Source organism: Haliaeetus leucocephalus, unplaced genomic scaffold (genome assembly GCF_000737465.1).
Source record: "Haliaeetus leucocephalus isolate CR32 unplaced genomic scaffold, Haliaeetus_leucocephalus-4.0 Scaffold536, whole genome shotgun sequence".
Classification (NCBI taxonomy): domain Eukaryota; kingdom Metazoa; phylum Chordata; class Aves; order Accipitriformes; family Accipitridae; genus Haliaeetus; species Haliaeetus leucocephalus.
In genome coordinates this window covers 23946-48440 of record NW_010972972.1, presented here as the reverse complement: position 1 = coordinate 48440, position 24495 = coordinate 23946, and the positions used below count along the sequence as shown (strand labels likewise).

Sequence of the window (24495 nt, the reverse complement as noted above, 5' to 3'; positions counted from 1 at the left end):
GGTGGATGTGGCAGCGTTAGGTTAATGGTTGGACTCTATCTTAAAGGTCTTTTCCAACCTAAATGTTTCTATGATAGTTTGACAGTAATTACTGATCAAATGCTGTTTAGGCTTTTTTTATTTAAATACTGCACTAACAACTATAGGACGGTTTCCTGGGAATACATCTTGTTGTCTTGCTCTTTCTTTCAGGCTTGCACTGAGATGGTGATGCCCATGTGCACAGATGGTGTCAATGACATGTTTGAGCCTCAGAAATGGGACTTTGATGCACTTTCAGAAGAGTGTTATAAGCTGTGGGGAGTGAGGCCTCGTCCCTCTTGGATCCTTTCTATGTATGGAGGGAAAAACATAAGTTCACACAGCAACATTGTCTTCAGGTGAGACTTGCTTCAGCTTCTAGAGTGCAGTCTTACACCAATTTGGGTTGTCAGTGCAGAGAGCCTGCCTTAAGTAGCAAAAGGATCTGTCTCCAACACTCCAGCTCAATAAATGATGGGCATGCTTTGTGTTGCTCTTGAGAGTAAAATGGTCAAGTTGCAGTGGCCAAAGAAGCCAACTGTTCTGTTGCTGCCTGTGTGACTCTAAAAGAAGAATCTGGGTTGGGATTCTGCCAAATGTAATTTTCTTCCCATGTGGATTCCTTCTTATCTTGTGGCCAAAGTCCAGGCTTCCCATGCTGGTAAATCCGTTTAGCTTTTATGAAGCCAAAGCACAGTCTCTTCCACATAAAAGGAAAGTCTAAACAAGCTCTAGCTGTGGCACAGGACCTTGGTCACTAAAACTGTTGCTCAGGGTGATAGCCTTGTGGATGGGCTGGTGTGCTGTTCCTCTTCCCTCTCTTTTCTGTATCAAAGGGAAAGTAACTTGGGGAGCTTTCCTATCACTGCCAATTGCCCTTTTCTTTTAGTGGTAATTAGGCAAGCTTCAACAAACTTGTGCAAGATCCAAATACAAGGAGATGCTTCCATTCTAGCAAGACATACTGGTGATACAACAAGTTTGTCTGAAACACTTTTGTATGTGGACAATAAGTGAAATAATGTTTCAGTCTAGTGCAAAGATTAGTGCATGTTGCTTGCTCTCTACTCAGCCTTCACTTTCCTTATTTTAAGGTTAAACTCTGCTTTCTTTAAAAGGAAGTTCATGTAGCTGTACTTCTGCTGTGAGGTGATACAGAGTTTTGAACAGCCAAGTACTGGCTGTTCATTAGGTTGTTATGTGGTAGGGAGGCATTTAATAAACCCATTAAAGCCAGTGCTTCAGGAGTTCCGACTTGCTGTACTGATTGCCCACTGCGGGCAGCTTCTGGATATGTAGTCCTTTGTGCTCTGGTTAAAATTGTGCAAAGCCTTTTTCAGAGAAAACCCTGCCACTTCTTTAAACAAAACTCAAAATTAGTCTGTTGGACTTGGTAAATAGGTGTGTATTTTAAAAGTAGAAAGTCCTTACTTGAATTGGGGATTATTCTCCGGATTTTAGCTATTAGCGTTGGTCTGTTTGACTCCAAAGGCCTGTTGCTTTCCTCTTGTTTGCCTTTTGCTGTTTCTGTCCCAGCAGGATATCTGCTCTAGAGTGAGAAATTCCACCCTTTTCCAAAAAACTTTTTGACGAAAAAAAATTTGTTGGTTTAACTTAATTTTTGCAGAGTGGTGCTTATTTCCAAGGCTTGACAGCTCTGTACAGTAGAAATCAGCTTTGTAAGCGATAGACAAGCAAACAAATATAAATAAGTGTTAAGAATTTATGCCAGCTGAAGGAGCTTTAAATGAGAAAAGCTTGAAAGCAACCAAATGAATGAAGTAGTGCTGTACACACAAAGCTTTGGGTCTCAAGCTGGGTTGTTTCTCTTCGAACAAATACATTGTCAACACTGTACATTTTATATAAGAGCCTTTTATCCTTGAACACTGTAGAGTGCTTTACAAAAAATATCCCTGTGTTTACCAGAGGATGCAGCTCCCTGTGGGGTAAAAAGCACTGTTTCAAGTGTCAGGCAACTTGCACAACAGTTTAGCTCAGGAAGGGAAGAATACTTCATCTAAAGAGAACCACTGTCGGGTGGATTTATCCAGCTGCAGTGGGATTGGCCAGGATGCTTAAACTGGTGTTGCCACATCTCGCTCTGCGAGCAGCGCGTTGTACATATTGTATGGTATCGATGCAGGAATCTCCATTGCCACTTTGGTACCTTCTTGGAGATAATCTAGTGTGTGAGTAGTTACTTAAGCTGTAGGCAGATATTACTTGCCTGTCCTGGGCAGCACATCGTTACTAAAACACTACTTTGAGGAAATTAGGTTTTTCAGAACCCTGTTTGCCCTTTCTCTTCCAGCAGCTTCCACTCCTGATACTCTTACTGGAACATGCTGTGTACTTGGTGTGGAAGTGCTACACAGTGGTGGAAATGGTGTTTTGATGCTGTTCATGCATGTGGTGGCAGAGAGCTTGTAGCAGTTAGTAGTGTCTTGTCATCAACATACTATGGTGGTCAAAATCAGCCCAGGTTGAATCAGACAGTACAAAATTTGTTGTGCAGAGTCTGAAAATTGGTATGGATCACACCTAGGCTGTATGCTTCTAAGTTAGGGCAACCACCTATCCAGTTTTGCACTGGCAGGGGAGAGGCAGAAAATGAAGGCTCTGTTTTGAGAGATACTGGACCTATGTGCAGAAGAGGGTATTGTTAGCATAAAAGAAGGGAATGGAGGAAAAGAAGAGAAGGCGTAACAGTGCCTGGCTGAAGAGAAAAGGTGAGAGGAAAAAAGTTAATAAAAGGAAACTTGCCACTTGTGGAGAGTGGATGTGTTAAAAAAGGATGCACAGACAGGGCTGCTAAGATTGTGTAAAACCTCTCCTTGTTCTGGGTAGGGCTGGAGGGCTGAGGAGGCTCTGATGACATGATAGGAAAGGAAACTGTTTGTGGGATAGGCAGGACCCTATTTATGCTGTCAAGGAAATATTACGAATTAAAAACAGAACTAGTGTGCTGATATTTTGCATTTGTTTTTTTTTTCTGAAGCTGTACTTGCCTGGCCACTGCTAGGAAGGAATGGCTGACTTTCTTATTCTTTCTTTTCTTTTACTATTTCTGTTTACATTGGGAAACTCCTGTCCTGCAAGATGGGCAACTGAGTACTTACATGCATGTGTAGTTTTAACACAAATAATCCATTCCAGTTGGTACTGAATTACCTTATTCTGTAAAGCTGTTAAGACTTATGATTATTGTGTGGTGAGCCCTCAGTCACCCCTCCTCTCAGCAAGTATCACTTCCCAAACTGTGTCAGTGACTCTGGTGCCATCACTTGGCAGGAGTCACAGAGGATGCATCCAGAAGCTCCCAGAAACAGCCAGAGACAGTGTTGTTTTCTTGTGGCATGCTTAGTTTCCACATGACTGGGACCAAAAGATCCAAGTTCATGTACATCTTGGGTCTCTCAGCAACTCATCCCCCTGTTGCCAAGGTGCTCTGCTGATTCAGGTGGCCTTTTAAATCAAATGGGTTTTGCTTATTGGTCAGGTCTGTATGCTTTTTGTTTTGCGGATACAAAATGTTTCTCTTCTCCTAAGTCATATTTAGAACCACTGAAAATAAAGAACTACAGAGGTTCAAGATACTTGCTTTATTTGTGTCTCCACTGAAAAAAGTATTAGTTCGGACCCCATCAGGTTTTTACTCTTAGTTATTTCCACAAAACTCTTTTTTTATTCATTATTTTTTTTCTGTTATTTTCTGGTGCTGCCATTGTGGTATCTGTCTAGCTGCATATCTCTTATCATCCAAGGATGTTTTAATTTCTTAGATCCTCCTAGAAACTTACACTGACATACAATAGTCCATCTCTAATGTTTCCTTTTGTGGGTAGGTCCAGTGTTTTAAGTAAGGAACAGGTTTAGGTTTGTGTAGTTCCATAAGTATACGGATGTTTCTTTGTGCAGAAAGATGGACCACATGTGGGAAGAATCTTGTGGTAAAGGAAAATAAGATGTAGTAGGGATTACTGGGTTGAGTCTGAACCTAGGAATGAGAGAGGCAAAACTCTCATCCCCATTCAGCCATTGGCCTGCTCCATGGACCAGGCATTATTTGGAGCCAGATCTACAGTGCAAGGAATCCTTTCATTGACTTGGGTTGAGGGAGGAGGGGGAGTAAATTGCATTAAATTGTCCTGTCCCAGAGGAAGAGTCATTGCAGACAGTTTTTTGAGGGATAAAAGCTTTATTTTAATATGGTTGGTATCAGAAACAAGGGGACTAATGAAAAGTCCAAGCATTTCTTTGCAAAACCAGGTTGGCACCCAGCTGAGACGGTAAAAGGTAGAATTCAGCTCTAAAAGGTCCAGTTAGTTATTAGTTTATGGCAGACTGTGAAGAAGGAAAGCAAAGTGCTTTTGATTTGGGAATTTGGACATGTCTTTGTACAGGGGAACCTGATCCTTTTATGAGAATGACAGGTGGCAGCAGATCTATCTCCAGAGGCTGCAACACTCTTATAGGTTATAATCTGAATTAGCAGATGATTGACAGAAGTGTAGCCTTCCTTAAGCTGCTAATACCTCTGTCAAAAAAGCTCTTTTCAGCAGGGGGGTGGGCACAAGACATTGAGACAGGGCTGAGGTCTGTTTCTGTTGGTACATATGCAAAACTAGTTGAAAGTCAATGTGGGTATGTTGACGTGAGCCGCAGCCCCACTTTTAACTGCTGTGTGGATATACCCTAATGAAGTATTCTTTCCTTACAGCAATGGTGGCCTGGACCCATGGTCTGCAGGTGGGGTGACCCAGAACATCACTGATTCCCTCGTGGCAATTGTGATCCCAGATGGAGCCCATCACCTGGACCTACGCAGCCGCAACCCTTTGGACCCCAAATCTGTGCAGCAAGCTCGAGCCTTGGAAATCCGCTACATGAAGCAGTGGATTGAAAAGGCCAAGCGCAACCACTGAAGTGGTACTGCAACAACTGTGGCCATTATACCTCTGTTGGCTTTGCTGGTAGTAGGGCCAGGCCTTACCACATGGTCATTTGAACATTTCACTCCTGCTTCCTCACCTGTGTTGAAGTGCTAACCATTGCTTGTGCCCATGAGAAAAGCAAGCAGCAGATGGATGGAGAGCATTCTCAGATAATAAAGTTCAGTCAAAGTGCATGGATTGAGCTGCCTGCTCTGGCTTGCTTTCCTCTTCTGCTCTTCTCGAATGCTGTACTTTACCATAAAGAGTTCCTGTTCTAGGCTTGATGCCTTCCTCGCTGCGCTAGGTGATTGCCCTGACTGCTGGTATATACAGTGGATTAAATGGCAGTGCTGTTGATGATGAAACTCCTGCTGCCTTCAGTGGGATTGGATTTCAGACATCCTCAGCTGGTGTAAACTGTCATGGCAGGGGCATGGAGGTAATGGGGGAACAAAAGCCACACCTTACTGTGATGTTTGGTGGAAAGGTAGGGAAGGCATGGGGAAACTGGCTGTGCTGTTTATAAAGAAACTAAACAGCCCTTACCCTTTGGAATTAATGCTGGAAAAGAAGCAAATATATTTTTCTTTTTTTCTTTCCCCCTTAGTTTTCTGGCAGCTTATTAATCAAAGCTGCCTCAGGTGGCTTTCCATTTTGCGCTATACTGAACAGTCAGGGCTGGGCCTGGACTCACTCTGCTGATAACTGGCTAAGCATGCACAATCTGCATCAGGGTTTTATTTCTTCCTTTGCTGTTTGTCCTAATTCTGAAATATCTGCCACTGTGATGATGGTTGCCAAAGAAAACTCTGGGTATATTTTGTGTGTGTGTGTGTGTATGTGTGTGTATCCCCCACAAACACTTAGCTTTTTCAAATCAGGAAGCTTTCGAAGCTATTCTCTGGAAGAGCAAATGTGACACTTGTGCTGGCTAGATCTTATGAAGTGACAAATAATTGGGGTTGTGCCTTGTGTGGGTTCCTCCCTCCCCCCCATTCTGTGTATTGTTCAAATTCTGCATGATCTGTTTGCTGATGGCTCTTCAATAAAAGCCTTTTTAAAAAAATTGTTTGCGGGACAAACTATTCAAAACACAGAATGCAGCTATCCTCTTGGATCAGCCTAAAGCCTGATGCTGAGCTCAACAAGCCAGGTGCACTGGGCTTTCTGTAAGGCTTCCAAAACAGACAAACTGCCCTGATTCATGAGACAGCATATTTGACATTAATAAATGGCTGGGGCAGTCCCCTCGTTTTCCAGCTTTGGCTTCATTCACACTGAAGCCCTTCTTCAGAAAGAATTCTTTGCAGTTTAAAGGACAACTCCATTTCAGAGAGACTCGGGCAAGGCTTCTTGTCCCCAGACTTAAAATTCCAGTTCTCTTGAAAAGTTTTCTCAGCTTTCATGATATGCCTGATAGTTGAGTATTTTCCTAAGACACCAGGTGGCCTGTTCTGTTTCCAGTCTCTTCCCATCCTCTGGGAACAAAGCAAAGCCAACACTGAAATTTTGTATTTTAAAACACTTCTGTGCATCTTCTTTATGCTAGTTCCTAGCATTCCCTTGTCTTATGTTAAACATGGCATTTATGTTCAGACTCTGCAATCTGAACCTCTTGTGCCCTTGAGCAAGGTTATTATTTAAGAGACTATAGAGAACAAGACCAGAGAAGAACCACAGGGGGGAAAGGAAGAGCAATGTAGAATTTGTCTGAAACTTGTTGACTGAAAGCTGTTGGCAATCCCTTTTCCAATACTTCCAATTTTTGGTACTCTCCTGTAAATATACTCCAGTCTTTTGCTCATGTACTTCATAATGACATGGTGGCCTTGAATTTTTTTTGAAACAAGTAAAAATGATTTCTTAATCAAGTGGGTTACAGTCAAGAATTTAGAAATACCATTGTATCTTCTTATGTGTTTATTGATGTGTGGTCATGTCCTGGTTTACTGCAAGGCAAGGAATGGAATCTGCAAGAGTAAATATAAATTTGGGGATTGCAAATGGTTTAACTAAAGAAGCAAGAGCCTGGTCCAACTGCTCCCACTGATTGCTCAGAGTGTTACTCCAAGTGCAAATTCTGGGATAAACATTTCTATGTTGTATGGAGAAAGATGGGATGTTCATGTTGTTGGGCTGTGAACAGTCCAAATTGACAGCTACTGTATGTTGATAATCAGCTTGTGTCTCCTCTCTCTCCCCCGCTGGCTAACTTACTGTCTCAGGAAACAGCTTCTTTGTTTGGAAAACACTTTTTTGTTTCACTCAGCATAAGTACTTTAAACTTTCATTCCTCTTTTCTTTCTTTTTTAATTTCTTTCATAAGCAGAAAAAAATTGCCTTTAAAACTTTAAAATCCATGCAATTTTCAATTTTTAGAAATTACATTTTAAACCAAAAAATTGTTTGGTGTGGTTTTGGTTTGTTTTTTTGGTTTTTTTTTTTTTTGCTTATTTGTTTTTTAATAATCTTACTATTCCATTCAGTTTCTGTCTGTGAGACTCTGATTCAAGTGCATTTTGGATCAGGTTCTTACTGCTTGGGCCAGCTTATGAATTAGGTGACTGGCTCATTTTTAATTGTTCTTCCTTTTTCCTTTTTTTCTGCTCAAGTTGAGTAGTTGAAACTTTTAAGTCTTATTTACCTTAAGTGTTCAGACTTCATCTTAAAATCTATGTATGCATCTCTGTACGCTACCGAGGGACTGTCTGTGGTGTTTGGCTACCTCATCTCAATGTTAGCTCTCCTGCTTGTTTCATGCAGGTGAGAACAAAATGGGCCATGGGAAATGGCCAACTTTCTTTCCAGGTGTATGAGGATGGGCCATACTTCATCTCAGGCTTATGTATGTCCTTGGCACATATCGTGAATGATTGGAATTTAAAAATGTATGTTTTCTACTCATTGGGGAAAATGTAGAAGGAAAATGAATGAATGGTTTGCCCAACGCATGAATCTTACTGGTGAAACCACAGTTTTATGAATAAAAATGCATTAAAATAACAAAATGTGAGTTTCTGGAACTGGATTTTGTTTTGCAACGACATGGATTTTTATTCCTTGGCAGATCTGGAGTTGTGCAAATAACATTGTCTTGTTTGTGCTTGACTCAGGTGGAGTGGAGGAAAACTAGTTGAGGTAATCCTCAGGTTACACACACGCAGCAGTCAAGATGTCAGATTGCAGGTCTCTGCACTCATTTGGTAGTTTCTCACTTCAGAGGTGTAGCTGCGTGGTGAGGAGCAGTCGTATGAACTGGTTATTCTCCATAGGTGACCACGTTGAATGCAATCAAGCTAGCTATAGTGGGGAAAAATCCATTTTGTTTTTGAAAGCTTATTCCAGTCCCAAGCAAACACGCACTTCCTATGTGTCCGTGATGATGAAGGTTGTGTGGATGGATCCGTAAGGTTCCCCGACCTGGCAAGTGGAAGTTTTAACTGGGCTGTGTAGCCCAGAGTTAATCGGGCAGGGCTAGGGCTGCAGAGTCTTGGGAGGGAGCTAAATAGCTTCTGCAGCTTGTGTTTGTAGGTAGTTTTAACTTTTAAGATCATCAAATATTGCATCATCCAAGGAGACTATAGAAAGGAAAGCCCCTCCAGGAACCTAGAACATGCTTTCTAAATCACAGGAAAAGCACATGTGAAGTGAGAATCAAGTTTTGTCTCCCATACTGTCTGCCCACCAAATATGTTGCAGATGAATGTCAGTATGCTTTAAATAAAGGGATTATTTTTTTCTATGTCTGCTCTTTAAAAGGGTATTTAGCTGTTGTGAATCTAATCTCTAAGGAATCATGAATGTAGTAAAGCCAGTAAAGATAGTGGGCAACTGCTTGCAGCTTCCACTGGTATGAATAGACTTGTGCTCCTACATTATTTTGATTCCTTACTCCAGGTGCAGAGATATGGGCATTGAAGCCCCAAGTCAGCCTTTCATTTTTTTCCCTGCAGCCCAACTAATTTTCACCAGCAAATCTGAAACTGTTTGATCCACATGCTTTAGGGCAGTTTCCTTCTCTGAGTCCTTTCAAGAATACAAACCCAAAGAAGAAATGGCTTTATAGCATTAGTTATGTTGCTAACAGCTAATTGTCTTGCTACTCTGAGCCTTGCTGAGGTGGGGACCTGCTCTGTCCCCTCTGCAGCCCTGCGATGGAGGTCCCCCTGGTCCTGGGGCACGATGCCGAGACAGCAACTGCCCACAGCAGTGAAGAGTGAGAATGTGCTCCTTTAGCACGGAGCACCCTTATTTGTGCTTGCCAAGGCAGTCATAAACTACGTCAGCTGTTGCTTATCTTGCAGTTGGGTTTTGGGTGCCAGATATTCAGCCCAGGAAAATCAGCTGGCTGTCGGGGTCCTTTGGGTGTAACGTCTGGGCATCTCCATATGGAAAATGTATTTTCCATAGTCCTCGGTGCTGTAGCCGAGTGTTTCCTTGGTGGGGAGCGAGGGCTCCTTGGGGCGGGTGGGGGCGGCTGCTGCCCAGCTCTCAGGGGCTTTCCTCTCCACTGGTGATTTGCAAAATCTTTTAGTTCAATCCCCCAGTTTAGAAAGTAGGGGCAGCGAAACACTGAGACCGGGAATAGCAAATCCCTTCCGTTTGTCTTGTTGTTTTCTAATGTATGCGACCTCTCTGGGTGGTTTAAGCGGTTTAGGTACTTTCTATAAAAGGGATCTTTTAATGACAAAACTAATGTGATTATCTTACCAAGTGTGAGAGGCGTATTCAAGGTTTAAAGAAAATCTGTTAGAATAGCTGAATGTATCTGCTTAATCCTTTCTCTAATGTGGGTGGACAATGCTCTGGGAAGCAATTGGTCTTTCTTTCTTAGAGTAAATGCCTGGTCTCCAGAGGTAGGAACTTGTTTGCAGCTTTTTATACCCTTACGCTTCACCTTCTAGAGAATACAAAGGCGCAGGAGAGAGGCAGAGAGCTTTGAGAGGCCAAGTTTTTCCTCAAATAGCTGGGGGTGTAACCAATACGGGGCCAATTCCGGCAGGGGGCCGAGCACCCTCCGCTCCCTTTGACTGCCACCTGAATAGAAGGTCCTCCTTTTGCCCTCCTGCAAAACCACGTTTCCCCCTCCCCAAAGTGAAATACAGAAAAGCTTTCTCCTTTCTGAGCGTGCGGGGAAGCTGCTCGCGGTTACTTGGATGACAGGACCCTGTCTGGTTTTGTGTGTTGGGTGAGCAGCCCTTCCCACGCGGATCCATGGCTTCGGGGAATTCTCCGAATGTCCCGTTTTCCGTATTAACCCTTTGGAAAGGTTTGGACCTGCTGACAAGTTATCGCAAGGTGACGCCTGAGCAGGGGTGAACACGGCCGTGCTCAGACAGGGCGGCCAGCACCGAGGCGTGCTGCTGCGGGATGCAGCCTTGGCCGGTACCAGCCTGGCGTTGCTCAGCTCCTCCGGTCTTCATAGGTCTGTGCTTGTGCATCTTTGATTTCCCTACGTCCATCTGGACACGCAGGTCTTAGAAACATTAGGAAATCCTATTGTCCGCAGCAGTTAGCAAGATAGGTAGAACCCCCCACCTTGCCAAAGTGTTTAACAAAGCAAGTAGTGGCTCTGGGACTCTTTAGCATGTGGATTTGGCTTTATAGCAGAGGCAAACAGGTTGCATTTTGTAATTCGTTATCCAAACATCCTCAAAACAGCAGAGAAGGAGGAGAAGGATATTGAGCTGCTGCCTTTCCCAGTTTGAGTGAAACGTGCTGTCTCCTCTCACCACCCGGTAGAGTAACAGAGGGAGAAGAGGTACCTCAACATCGGTGTATCCTCTTCACGGAGACAGGCACTGAGCTACAGCCCTACGTGCTCGTCTGGCTACCCTGGTCATAGAGTTGGCACTTGGTTCTCTGTTGTGGAGGGAGAGAGAGTATTCAAGGACTCAGCACACAACCTAAAAACCAGTCCCAGATGGTACCAAACTTTATTTTCTGAAGGAGGGGAAAGCAATTTGTACAGATTAGGCCTTGGCATCTCCTTAGCAGGCTGCTGTACAATCAGTGATCATAGGATGGTTCAGGCTGAAGGGACCTCGGGAGGCCTCTGGTCCAACCTCCTGCTCACAACAGGGCCAGTTACGGGGTCAGACCGGGATGCTCAGCGATGTATCCAGATGAATCCTGAAAACCTCCAAGGATGGAGCCTGCACAGCCTCTCTGCGCATCTTGCTTAACTGTCTGCGTGGTGAAAAAGTTTTGTACCTAGTCTGAACCTCTTGTTTCATTTTAGTGTGCTTCTATCCTCCCACCATACACCACTATGAAGAGCCCTGCTCTCTCTTCTTGATGAGTCCTGTAGGTGCTGGGAGCTGCTGTTAGGTGCCCTAAAAGCTGTTCCTTTTCCAGGCTGTACAAGTCCAGCTCCCCCATCATCTCCTCACAGGTCAAGTGTTCCAGCCCCAAACATCCCAGTGGTCCTCCACTGAACTTGCTCTAGCTCATCAATGTCTTCTACTGGGAGGCCCCAGACTAGATGCAGTATTTGATTTGTGGTCACCCAGCATCAACAAGAGGGGGATGATCCCTTCCCTGGATCTCCTGGCCCTGCTCCTGTTCATATCTCCCAGGAGGCTGTCGGTCTTTATGCTGCCAGGACACGCAACTGGCTCATGCCTAGCTTGATGTCCACCAGGACCCCCAAGACCTTTTCCACAGAGCTGCTCCCCAGGCTGTCGGTGCCCAGCCTGCACCACTGCAATGAGTCCTTCCTTCCCAAAGGGGCAGGACCTTGTGCTTGCTCTCGTTGAGTTCCGTGAGGTTCTTGTCTCCTTCCTTCAGCATGTCTCTCTGGAAGGCCACCCTTCCTTGAGTGTACGAACTCTTCCCTCCAACTTGGTGTCATCTGCAAGACTAAGAAATGCCAAAGAACTTGAAACCTGAGAACATAGTTTCTTTTTTCTCTCTGTTGTAGAAGATATGCTTGGACTAGTCATGAAAGCACTTGTTCTCTAAAGTATTTGCAGCATTGAAAGGACGACATCCTTCCCAACTACCTTCTTGCTGTCTGCCTCCCTACATCAATTCTGCCCTGGATTCTGCAGCTGAGATCTGACCAGCTGCCAGGACAAGAGAGGAAAGCCCCACGCCGCTCTGCCCTCAGAGCCCTGACGTACATCAGGGCTTCTAGATGTGCCTTGCTGCAATGCCTGATGTCATACGAATGAGCTTTAGAAGGGACATTCAGTCACCACAGCCTCCTTGCTGCAACGAAAAGAGAACCAAGTCACTTCTGCGAGGGACTGTGGAACAGGTTTAACAGGTAAGCACTGTCCAAAAACTGGGATGGGGAAGAAGAGTGGGCTGGGCTACCTCCTTGCAAACAGCAAGGGATTTCTTTTGGAGGGTGGTTCATATGGTCAAATAAGTCTGAGAGGACTGTGCATTGGATCGCCATTGTTTTATCACAGGTATTATACCACCATTTGATAAGTGAGGATTTTGGACCAGAATAAGACCAGAGAGGTCTTAACTGTTTTTCTTCAGGAGAAATGATAAACCTTTTAGCGCGATATTACTGCCCAAATCTTGAGCGGTGCTCCAGGGCTGCTCAGCACTCCCAGGGAAGTTATCTGGTACATCTGGGCAGATGCTGGGGGGGGGGTTCAGGAGTGATGGCAGGCATGGTCCAGTGGGTCACCCAGAACTCTGCTTCCACATCTGCACGTGCATCAGTTTTATAGGAAGCAACTCAACTTCTTGCTGTGTCTAACACCCGTTGGTATTCCACCAAGCGTCTCACAGATCCACTGGCTGCCCTTCGCTTCTTGGCTGAGGCAGGCACTGGTGATGTGGACCCCATTCCTTTGGTCCAAGGGGAGAATGGTGGGCCTCCTCCATGAAATGTGTATATATGTGTGAGCATGCATGGGGAAAAAAATAGTGTTCCTCCTCTACAAAGAAAGAAATTACCTTCTTCTCCCCCCTTGCAGCACGCTGATGTGTCCAACCTTGCAAACTGGGCTCTTCAGCTGCCCCTTAACATTTCACTGTGTGCCGGAAAGGACAGGAGAAGCAGCGAAGGATGTTATTACCTTGCAAAGACCAGTCCCCCATTCTCAATCACCATGAACGAGGCCATTAAAAAGGCCAGGCCCTCCCAGGTCATGCTGCAGGAGCGCGGAGGCTCCCACCTTTCCTCCCAACAGATGAAGTCAGTACTTGCTACGCAAACTAGACTAATAAATGTCGGGGCAGCGGGTGGTGAGTGCAATCAAGTGCGAGAGCCTGAGTTATAGCGGTAACCTGCTGAATTCCTGGGTCACAAAGTAATTTACAGAACAACCCTAATGTCATTCAATAATTATTCAGACAGCCCAGACCCCGGGGGGCACAGCCTCCTGCTGGGTGTATTATTAATACCATCAACAAGCAGCAGGATGTTGGTGTGAAGAATAGAACCACAACACAAGCGTGTGAACCCAAGGAACAAATGAAAAATGGTATTAATAGGATATTGTACCGGTCTCTAACGAGTAAAAAAAAAATCTGTCTATCTTGTCCTAGCAAGTCGTTCAGCAAAATATGAATGTGTCGCCTTCAACAGTGAGAATTGCTCACGGCAGTTTGCAGCAGAAGGGGAGGAAGATCGGTGTGTCAGTGGCTGCTCATTTATATCTCCCAGCCTCTGCGATAGTCCCCATGGAGACTGAACAGGGGGGGAGGTGGTTTCCAAGCGCCCCAGAATAATTTAAATTAATATCCAGTGAACAATGTAAACCTTCCCTTTGACGTGGCGTGGGAATAGGCAGTCACAGCGCTCGAACTGGGTCAGCTGAAAAGGAAGGTAATGCCACAGCCCAGGATTTGATCAGCGGAGTAAGCCAGGGGCTCGACCTCTGCTATCTCAGTCCCTCCCTTCTCCTCCCACCCCCTGCCCTCCAAAACATGAAGAAATGGCAGCCGAAACTTCTTTTTGTGAATGGAGACTTCCTGGCTGAAGTGGACATACATAAAACCTGGGTGCGGGTGTAGAGAGCAACATCTTCTGCAGCGTGTACGGACCCTGGCGCCTGGGTGCCAGATGCAAGTGTCGACTGGGTAGCTTTGCCACAGCTGCAATTTTAAACCATTTTACATCACCGCTTTGGTTTTTGTGACTCTTTCTCGCCCAACTGAAGCTCTACGTGGCCTAAAGGTCACTGCGGAGGTGCAATAAGGAATTACATGGGCAAAACCTGAAGCGAGTCAAGCCTGAAGTAACCTGTGAGTTGTTTCTCAGCTGGGAAATGACAATGGAGGGCTACTTACTACCTTGTGTTGGTCTGGTACATGCTGCTAACAGACAAGCAAAATCTCTCTGGTTTTGACCCTTCCTCATGCAAAGGAGCACACAGTTCTTTTTAAACACGGGGGTGGATGTTTCTCAATGGCATTTAAAGGATCAGAGAAGGCTTCCTGGCCATTTTCTCAGGAATAAATAGCAGATGTTGGTTTATAGCAGAAGAGATTTTGCCTCAGAGCTGTTCATGTAACATGCTAATAGAGCTAGGGTGTTGCCTCAGGCACTACCTGAGGTGGTAGACCCATGTCCTCGTTTGATCCACCACATGCATGGGAGACAGGTCACCACCAGTGACCGGGAAGGGACTTTGAGCCTGGGGTGCTCTGCTCTGCACGGAGCTCTCCCGGAGCATCGCTCTGGCCACGGGCTGAGGTTGTTTCAGGAGTAGTAGCATCAACACTTTGACTTGGGGGATGAGATGAACTCAGTGGATCTCTTTGGTCCTTCTCAGTGGTTCTCTTTGGCCCTTAAATGTGCAAAATGAGTAAATCTCCACAAAATTGTGCAGCGAAAAGGAGCCGGCCATGTGGAGCTGCCCGGTGGTGGGCAAACCCCTGGACTGGTGCACTGGTGGACCAGTTCATCCTCCAGTGGTTGTGCCTGACACGCGAGGAGTGAACATGAGTCTATCTGCAGAGCTGTCTGGGTCCATGATCCAGCAAAGCACTTAGGGCTGTAACGAGACTCGCTGGCTCCATTGTCGAATAAATTATAACTGCGTTACCGGATCAGGGGCTGGCAGATCCCAGTCTGGAAGGCTGTCACCTCCCCAGTGGAGACAGAGCGGAGCAGAATTCAGATTCTACCTAAGAATTAGAGGTCCAGCAGCTGATAGGTGTCCAACTGCGCAGGAGAGGTGCTCCTGAACCTGCAAAGCCATCAGACTGGAAAGCCCCAGAAGTCCAGCAGGAAGACATTTAATGTATTTGGGGAATGCAGGGATAGACAGTCCTGTAACTGGAGGGATGCCCCATCCCTGGAAGTGTTCAAGGCCAGGTTGGATGGGACTTTGAGCAACCTGATCTAGAGAAAGATGGCCCTGTCCATGGCAGGGGAGGTTGGAGCTAGGTGATCTTTAAAGGTCCTTTCCAACCCAAACCATTCTACCCATGGAAACACATGCAGATGGGATCTCTGGCTGGGAACTGGGAGGATCTAGCATCGACGAGTGTGTCCTACTCCCACGGTGAGCAGCCACAGCCTGAGGTTTAAGAAGCAGCTCAGCCATACAACTTGTTTCACTGGCCACAAATGAGTCCTCTTTCTGTGGACTTTTTCAATGTTTGGCCCGTGCTCTTTTTCAATTTTCGGTTTTGCTTTGCTTTTATGCTGCTGGTGCCCAGCAGGCAGACAGGAGGGCCACAGAGAACTGCGGGCAACTATGACGGGAGCTATGGAGGGCTCTGATGTTAGTTTTAGACTCTAGGCCCTTCCTCTTGTTCACAGTTTAGCAATAAATTACTAGTGACATTCACCCCCATCTAACCTCCCTCCTTGACTTCTCCCACACGCGCCACTGCCAGAAGTGACTGTAATTTTGTGCCTGTGCTGCTTTTCTTGATGAGAACCAGGAAAAAAGGGCTGAGAGATGTGTTATTCTGATGTTATCACTGTTGCTGCCTAAGAGCAGGATCACCAAAATACTTCTGTTTTCCCTTTTGTGCTTATGCACGGATGTTGCTGCTGATATTCCCTGAATTCCCTTGAAAAATAAAGAGTGTTTTATCCGTATTCCCCAAGTGCCCAATACAAATGCAAATCAGCTCCAGGCGGTAAACGTTGGTTTGTTTTGTTTTGGTTTTTTTTTTCCCTGGCTGCCCAGCATTGCTTGGCGGGTCTTTTCTCACTTGATTCTTTTCCTCCCTTTCCTTTAGCCGGTGTGTCCGAAAGAAGGTCCCCAAGAGGGTCAGAGACCTGCTCCATTCCCACACCTCTGCCCTCCTCCTCCTCCTCCTCCTCCTCCTCCTCCTCCTGTTGCCCAACTTGTTTAAAGCCTCTTTGTTTATTAACCCCTTGAGCAGAAAGAGCTGAAGGGCTAAAAATAAACCAGGACTCACTTAAATTCCCTAAAATAATGGCCAGGTGGGCCACACTGGTCCCAGATGATAACATTTGGGCACTTTATGTTCCTGCTTTGCTGCCTCTCACGGTGTTCATCTCTTGGACAAAACTGAGTAGGACATCATGGCTGCAGGGAGTCAAGATCAGAGGGCATAAGGTGACTCTGAACTTTCCCATCACTTTAAATAGGTCAGTGCTTTTTAGGTAATAAAATATCTAAATGAGGGACTCCTAAATCCCCCATGAGTGGGATTTGAACAAGTGGGATTTTAACCAGCAAGGCTGGTAAGAGTAACTGGTGCTCTAAGCTGTTAGGCCAAAGCAGGTATCTATTCACTTAGAAAATTCATGCCTTATTTTTTAAAAAGTACAAATAACCAGTAGACTAGACTGCCAGGTTAAAGCCATGCCTGCTATTTATTCTTCTGGAGTTTGCACATTTTCTTACATGCCCAAAGTTCAGACTGATGCAGACTCCCTGTGCCCTCAGGGTCTCTTGACTTTTTAAAAAGAAATTATTTTTAATTGCATTTAAAGCTACAGCTGAACAGATCTGCAGGTTATGTCAAGTGCACACAGGATTACTGCAAGGAGAAGTTGAAAACGAGACATCAGCACCCAAATTCAGCTCCAGCAAACCAGCAAAAGGCAGCCTGCAGGTCCTGCGAGCCTGAAATGAGCATCGCTGCCGGGGCCAGCCACCGGCTTGGTGAGGATCCATCTCTTCCTCCCACGGGTTTCAGACCAACCAAGCACTTAAATACACACTCCAAGTGCACGAGCAGCTCCCATTTACCAAAATGTTCTGGCAGTGGGCTTAGCCTTTAGGATGCCCTTAAACCCAAGCGAAGGGCTGGTGAAGCCCACGTGGGGCTGAAGGATGCCGATTCCTTCCCCGCTGGGGTCCACCAAGGGGCTCGAGGTCCCGCGGATCTGCCGAACCCACGGACCTGGCTGCGTGTCGCCGTGTTTGGGCTCACAAGGTGGCTGGAGCTGTCTGCTGGGAGTGACCGAATTGGGGTGGGAGACACACGGGGCCCGATCCGTCACCTGCATCGCTCCGTTGCCATCTCCCATCTGCCCGGCGCTGACACTGAGCAGCTTGTTCTGCCCTGAATGCTGCAGCTGAGCTGGTTCCTAAAAAAAGACCTCAGAGTTAAAAAATTCATTTGTGTGGGTTTCCTTTTTTTTTTTTTTTTCCCCCCTTTTCATCTTCTTTCCTGCTGCTATTCATTTAGCATGAAATAACCTTCCAAATCAATCCGGAAGAGATCATTTGAAACTGTTGCTGTTTTCCCATTGCTAATTGCTGGTTTGAAATCCCATTCGAATCGCCCTGAATACACAGTCTGATGTTCCTAAGCTAAGTGCCTACCAGGTACTTTCCCTGATGGGCTTTTATTTTCCTGCAAAAAACCCCCAAGTCCTGGCTCGCTGGTTAGCTTTTAATGGGACAATAGTGTCTCTATAGTACGTCTTGTTTCCGAAGCAGAGCCGTGTTTTGGCAGGAACTGGCCGCTGCCGAGTTTCACAGGGCCGGCAGCGCGGTTTGGTACTTACGGACCCAGAAATGAAGCAGTTAATTGCCCTACTGGGGAGGAGGAAATTTCTTGTAAAAATCCAGAATCTGGATGAACAATGTGGCCTTTTATTTTTCAGCCTTGGAATCAAGCCTGGCTGCCCTTGTAAACAAAGAAAGGAAAGAATCACTGAACCAACCCAACACATAAAAACTGACCATGTCTGTCTTTGAAGTTCCCTTTATGTTGTTTGGAAAACTTGGGATTATAGAGGGTTTTTTCTTTTTTCTTTTTTTTTTTTTTTAAGAAAAAGAGGGATGGGAGTTAAGGGAAACTTTTTCTTAAACAGAGCAGAAGTCATTAATTAAGTATCCCATTCATCCCTGGGGCACCGGCTCATCAATCAGATTTCTTATTAGCATTCTGATGACCCGCCTGACCCCCTGTCTCTGTACTGTCTGCATGACGACACGGAAAACCAGACCACACACCGAACGGAGGAGGATTATTCGACACTTTTCCTTACTCCGGGGAGGGGGGACCAAGCCGGGAAGAGGAATGATGACTGATGTTGTTGTTTTGGGTTGAGACAAGTCAATAAGCGGCTCCTGGAGAAACATCCCCGAGAGCTTGGGAAGGTGACATATGATGTCCTGGGGGGGTTGCTGATGCATGCATGGGGCTGCTCCGGGGCTGGGACCTACGGCTCGGTGCCATTGCAGGGTCTCTCTGCTCCCATTGTGGTCACGGTAGGCTCAAATCCAGAGCGAAGAACAGGATTTTAGCGCAGTGACCACCGTGCTCTTACCTTTGGGTAACCCTGGTTGGGAAACGATTGGTTTCTGAAAATGTGCTGGCAGCATCGGGCCCCCAAAGTAGGCTGTGCTCTCAAGGTGGGGAAGGATCCCACATTACCAGTCCTCCAACCTTTCTCCTTCCAGGTTATTCCAGTTACAAGTAATTAGCTGATCACACCTTTACACAACTGCTTTTGGGCAAGTTTTTGCACTGAAAAGAAAAAGGACAGCGACAGCAGCAAGTTATGAAGCGTGCGCATCTTTTCTTGAGAGAAAGTCAAACTACAGCAGCCCCTGGCTTAGCACAGGAATTTGTACATGCACACACATGTGGACACATGGGCACACGCACACACATGCACAGAGCATGCAGCCAGACCGGTGCCGGAGAAAGCGGTGGCCGGCGGAGGGAGGCAGCAGCGGGAGATCACGAGCTGCTCTCCGTTACGTTTGCAGCGACATTATGTGGAGCCGCATGTCAGGGAGGAAGAAAAGCAGCGTGAACGATGTGCCCGTGGTCATGGACGCGGGAATATGGCGCTGCTCTTTGGGCAAGTTGTTATCGAGAGCTGGATGAGATTTCTAATTGAGATTGGTTTCACCAAGTATTCTCAAAATAAAACATGTTGAATTTTTTTTTAAGCTGGGGAGGCTGTTTTCCTGACAAGATAGCTAGAAAATTATTTATTTTACTATTTCCTACTTCTCCATTCTTCTCTCTTTTTCTCGCTCTTTTTCAAAAGCAAAAGTATAGTAATGTGTGTGGTAGATGGAAAAAGGAAAACTGGAAAATTTGGATAAAATTGGAAAATTTCTAAAGTATTTTGGGACATTAATTTTTTAAAAATTTATTTCTTCTTTTTGATTTGCTTTAGTTGGAAGGGGTTGTACCTGACCAAGTATGATATATTCTCCTTTAAGTCTTGGAGCCCTGGATAGTTACCATCACAGCTCATCTCTGAATTTAGGCAATATTCCCTGAGTCACACTAGAAACTGGTAGGGATTAAGCACCTTTAGGGGTGAGCCTCAAGGTTTATCCCAGCAAGAAACGTCCCTTTGGGCAGGGATTTATACCTGATCTCCAGCTAAAACCCCAATGGATAAAACATCCTTGTCTTTGGGGCTCATCCTCAAGGCAGTGGGTTGCTGTCACAACTGAACGGGACATCAGGGAACATCCTGGGTATGCAAGGACATCCATGAGATGGGGAGGATGGAAGTGAGAGAGGGCAGCAGTTTGGTCTTTCACGTTAAATAGCAAAGCAGCACCAGGAGCAGACACCTGAACCCAGGGCTTTGCATCCCATGCAGGTGCCTGTGGCATGAAGCTGCAGGAACACTTCTGCTCTCCGTCCCAATGGATCCTGAACTATTGGACATCAGTGTGAGGGGTGCAAGTCAACTCTTTCTGCACTGTGTTCTTAAATTAGCATTTTATTTTCCTTCTGCTGTAGAGTGAAGCTCGGGACACTTCATAGCATCATCTGAGATTTTACTCCATGAATTCCCTGCTATTGTAGAACCTAGACACCGACATTGCAGGTCTCCCCTCCTCTCTTCCTGAGGCACATTACAGTTCCTGATTTGGTCTTTTGCTGGCATTTATTTCCTATGGCCCAGGGTCCATAGTGGCAGGTGGAATGGAGGGTCTGTAGATCCTGAACTATACTTCTGCCATGGCAGCTTGATGTCCTCTCCCTGACAGAGGCTAGAGGAGACCCTTGGGAAGAGCTATGAGAATGGGATGAGCACAGAGCAACACTCCCCCCAGTCTGTCCCCATCCTCTTCCGATTCATGGCTTGGGGACATCTGGCTGCGTAGCTGTCTGGGCTTCATGACCCAGATGGCATCTTCTGGTCCTGTATAAGCCAAAACACATTCCACCCAGGCAGCCCCTGTGGCCCCAAGTATCCAACTTTGACTAATGTTGTAGGAGCATAAGCAACCCCTCCTTGGCCAGTAACTATGGACCAGGGCCAGTAGAATCAACCAGGGCAAGGATGAGGGCAAGCCAGAAATCAGACTATTAGTCTAAGTGGCTGGAAACCTGCTCCCTGGGCTACCAGCACAGACACATCCTCCATGTGCTCAGAAAGGGACCTGTGTATCCCAGGCACTTTAAAAAAGGTCATATTTTGGCTTGGTGATGGGAAGAGCTGGTGTGCTTAGACGGGCAGCCCTTAATGTCAAGCTGATGGTGCCTGGCCCAGGGCATCCTCACAAAGTCACTTCTGGTCTCAGCTCCTTCTCCCCATAATCCAGAGGAGCCCTAATGAAGCATTACCCTGTTGGGTTATTGCTGGACCTTTCTACATAGCCCTTCATGTCATGGTGCAAATCATGGGCTGTGGGCATCAGACCATGAGGCTCACCTCCATGCCTCCATCACAGCAGATTACTGGTGTGTATTTTGCAGGTGGGAAACACAGAAAGGAATTAAACCTATTACATACTGAAATGATAAGGGTGTGTTTTAGATATTGACAAGTCTAGTTTTCATGGTCCTTGTTAAATAGTGCTCGATCTAGTTCCTCCCTGAGGAATCTGCTATGGCCTGTGACTGTCAGTGGTCTTTGTGTGCTGTGCCATGCTATTCAATACTCAGTGTATTTTGAATTTAGATCAGCTGAAATGTCAGATATTTCTCTGATGATGTCATTTTTTCCAACAGAGTGGCCTGGGAAGCAGCAAGTAAAAAACAAACAGGGAGGAAAGAATGTGTATTGGGTAGATACTGTCACAAAAGAGATAAAATGGGGAGAGACTTGCTACATGGAAGACCTTAAAAATGCACCAAGAGTTGTGAGCCCTTCCGTCTCTCTCCAGTGCAGCAAATGAGGAGGTGAGTTCAATTAGGTACAAGTTTGGCAGCTGCTGATCTGGTGCTGGACCATCTGACAGAGCTATCTGATGTTGTTTGCAAAGCCTGCATAAATTAAATTCCACGTACACAGAAAAAATTTGAACAGGATCTCTGGTGCCAGCAGCTCCGCTTATCGCTTTGTAGCCTGTTTGTGTTCCCTGGCAGATAATCACCATGACTAAAATTTATCTGAAACAGCCAATTTTGCTACCAAAATCTGTTTTCTGACCTTAACTGACTATTCACAGAAATGACAGCTCCCCACCCTCCCCCAGTATAAATGCTAACAAAGCTCCTCTCCTAGGAAATCGATGAGTTTTGTGGACACTTTATAAAGTCAAAATAAGACGCAATGAGTGCTCCAAAGAGCTGGATGGAGGGGCCGAGTGCCTTTTATTTCTTGGTCTTAGTATTTGTGGTAGTTTCCTTCACCTGATTTATTTCTTTCTCTGTTGTGGGTTGCATCTTCAAATATAGAAAGACTTTGTGCAGTTGGATGGCCACGCTGGAAAAATAGCTGCCTGCCACCCTCTTCATGCCAACTTGACTTCTGCTCTTTCTTTCTCTGCTCTTTTCTAATCTCTGTTTTCAAGAGGTCTGTAAGGCAGGGAAAGGTGGCACAAGCATTTGGCGATGCAGTGAAGGGCACTGGGGAATTGATCAGGGTTCAGATGAACCTGGCAAGATCAAAAAAGAAGAGGTTTAACTTTGAGCAGCTCCTCGGGCTGTTCACCATGGGACTGCACATGATGCTGGCTCCAGCCGGTGGTGGGAGCTGGGGCTGAGACAGAGGGAGAAGGAAGGACCAGGGCAGATGCACACAGGTCTGCCCATGGCTCGTTAGCAGATTTCTAATCTAACAAGGCTCTGCTGCCCAGACCAATTCCCTTTGCTGACCTGTGTCTCCATAGATCTCCACTCAAGTCATGTGCATTATAAATCCCCAGTTTATCCTCTTGGGACACAGACTGGGCAGGAGGGCAAGGAGCACTTGCTGGCTACATACAGGAATCTTTTATCCACAAAGAGTTTTTAAGCACTTGAGAGTTAACTTATCTTTCTGAAGAACTGAATTCTTCAAGTGCATCTGCTCATTTCTTCCAAAAGTCTGTTGTTTGTATTTTCCTTGAGTCCTTCTGCCCTCTTTCTCCTTCTGACTCTTCCTCCATGAAGCCCATACCATCCCATGAACCCATATCATGCTTCTAAGGAAAATCCACCTTCAAATAGTGCATCTAGACCACGTGTACACTCTGCAGCGGTCCAGACCTAGTGGTCCTCACCTGAAGATCAGAGCTGAAGGCCCCAGACTACAGAGGGAATGGCATAAAGACGGTCCCTTGCAAAAAAATCACCAGACCTCCTCCAAGCAGGTCTAAATAAATTGCCTCTGGGCAAAATTGAGTGCACAATGTGTGTATTGCCATATTTTGCATGTCTGGCTGTTCGTGAGGGGTGCCAGGCTCAAAACTGGCTCGAGTCATTGGCAACAGTGTCCACCCTGTCTGTGTCGGAGGATGTAGCCTGAATCCCCTCATCCCTCAGGGTTTCTCAGTGGAGAAACTTCTTCCTCCTTGTGTTGCCACCAGAAGACTGAATTTTGCCTATATTGATGACTCTCCCCACTCAAGTTGAATGAGTTCTCCATATTCCTATTCAGATCCTTCTTAAAAGCCCCTTCCATAGGCCCAAAAGAAATAATTCAAAGCCCTACCCCAGAGACAATATTGCCCTTCCTCACCTTCATTTTCCTAAAGCATCCAGCCATATGGACAAGGCTTATGACATCTGGCAACTATTTGTTGTATTATCTGTACATTCTTGACATGAGGCTAATTATGGATATTTTGAGATCTTATTAAGCTTGTTAAGCTTCAAAATGGGAGTAGGAGTGATTAGATGACCTGGAGGATTTTGCGAGAGAGATGCTCTGCATTTTTTTCTCTTTCCAACTTTGCTCCCAGTCCAGTTTAAACGTGCAATGAATAGAAACAGTTTTCCCCTTCAAAAAGGAGTGTGATGACCTCTGAGTGGCTAAAAAGGATTTTCAGGACATTTTGGGCAACTGTCCTGCACTGATTTGACACCTGTTGCTCCAAAGGACGTTGGGCCGAGTTGGCAGGTGCCCTGAGTTTTTAAGGTCTGGGTGGGATTAGTTTGATTATGTTGATCACGGGGGCTCCCTTCAAGGTCAGTGGGAAAACAGGCAATCGCAAGGCAGGATCACTAAAATAGGGCAGGAAAGTTACTCTGGAGCTTCCCGTTTCTCTCCGCCAACAAGAATCACAGAATCATTTAGGTTGGAAAAGACGCTTAAGATCATCGAGCCCAGCTGTTAACCTGACACTACCGAGTCCACCACTAAACCGTGTCCCTAAGCACCACGTCCACAGAAGAGGACCTGTGGGCGCGATGCTCATGTGGGGTCCTCTTTGAGAGCCACGGTCAGTGGCTTTTGGGTCTTTTTTGACTGTTTGTCAGCATCTGTATTTGGCAATCTGGTGAGCATCACCTTGCGATCCTTACTGGGGTGAATTACGGCTGTGGGGATCCTCCGAGACCCTCGCGTGGGTCACTCGAGGGAGGGTGTGCGGCGTACAAACCTCCGTCCTCCAGCGGGGAACCCCCTGGGAGCACCAGAAGGGAGACGACAGCGTTAACACATGAAAAGGGCAAAGCTTGAATGCCTTGGTCAAAATCCAAGCCCCCGAGAAGGGCTCTACCAAAAATCCACCTCGGACGAACTCAGCAGCCCCCCGACACGCGTGGCGGTTCGGACACGCTAAGCAGGAGTGGCCGCGTTCCCACCGCCGGGCGCGCAGCGATATGACAGCATGCCAAAGGATCTTTAGGGGCTGGGGGGGGGGGAAATCCTGGCATAGAATTTAAAATGTGCTCTAACCTTTTCTGCAAACTGAAAGCAAGAAAAATGCTCATAAAACTACTCTTTGTGCACAGAAAGAAGTCCGTTTTTATACTGTTGCTAAGTTCCTTATTGTTT

The 24495-nt window shown here is 46.0% G+C and overlaps 1 protein-coding gene across 1 annotated transcript in view; it reads left to right on the top strand.

Moving 5' to 3' along the window:
* Positions 1–7159, top strand: part of PRCP (prolylcarboxypeptidase (angiotensinase C)) — a 15933-nt gene extending 8774 nt beyond the window's left edge. The window contains exons 8-9 of the mRNA XM_010576742.1: positions 193–380; positions 4745–7159. Of these exons, the coding sequence (XP_010575044.1) occupies positions 193–380; positions 4745–4949 (393 nt within the window). The 3' untranslated portion in view covers positions 4950–7159. The remainder of the gene's footprint in view (positions 1–192; positions 381–4744) is intronic.
* Positions 7160–24495: the final 17336 nt, after the last annotated feature.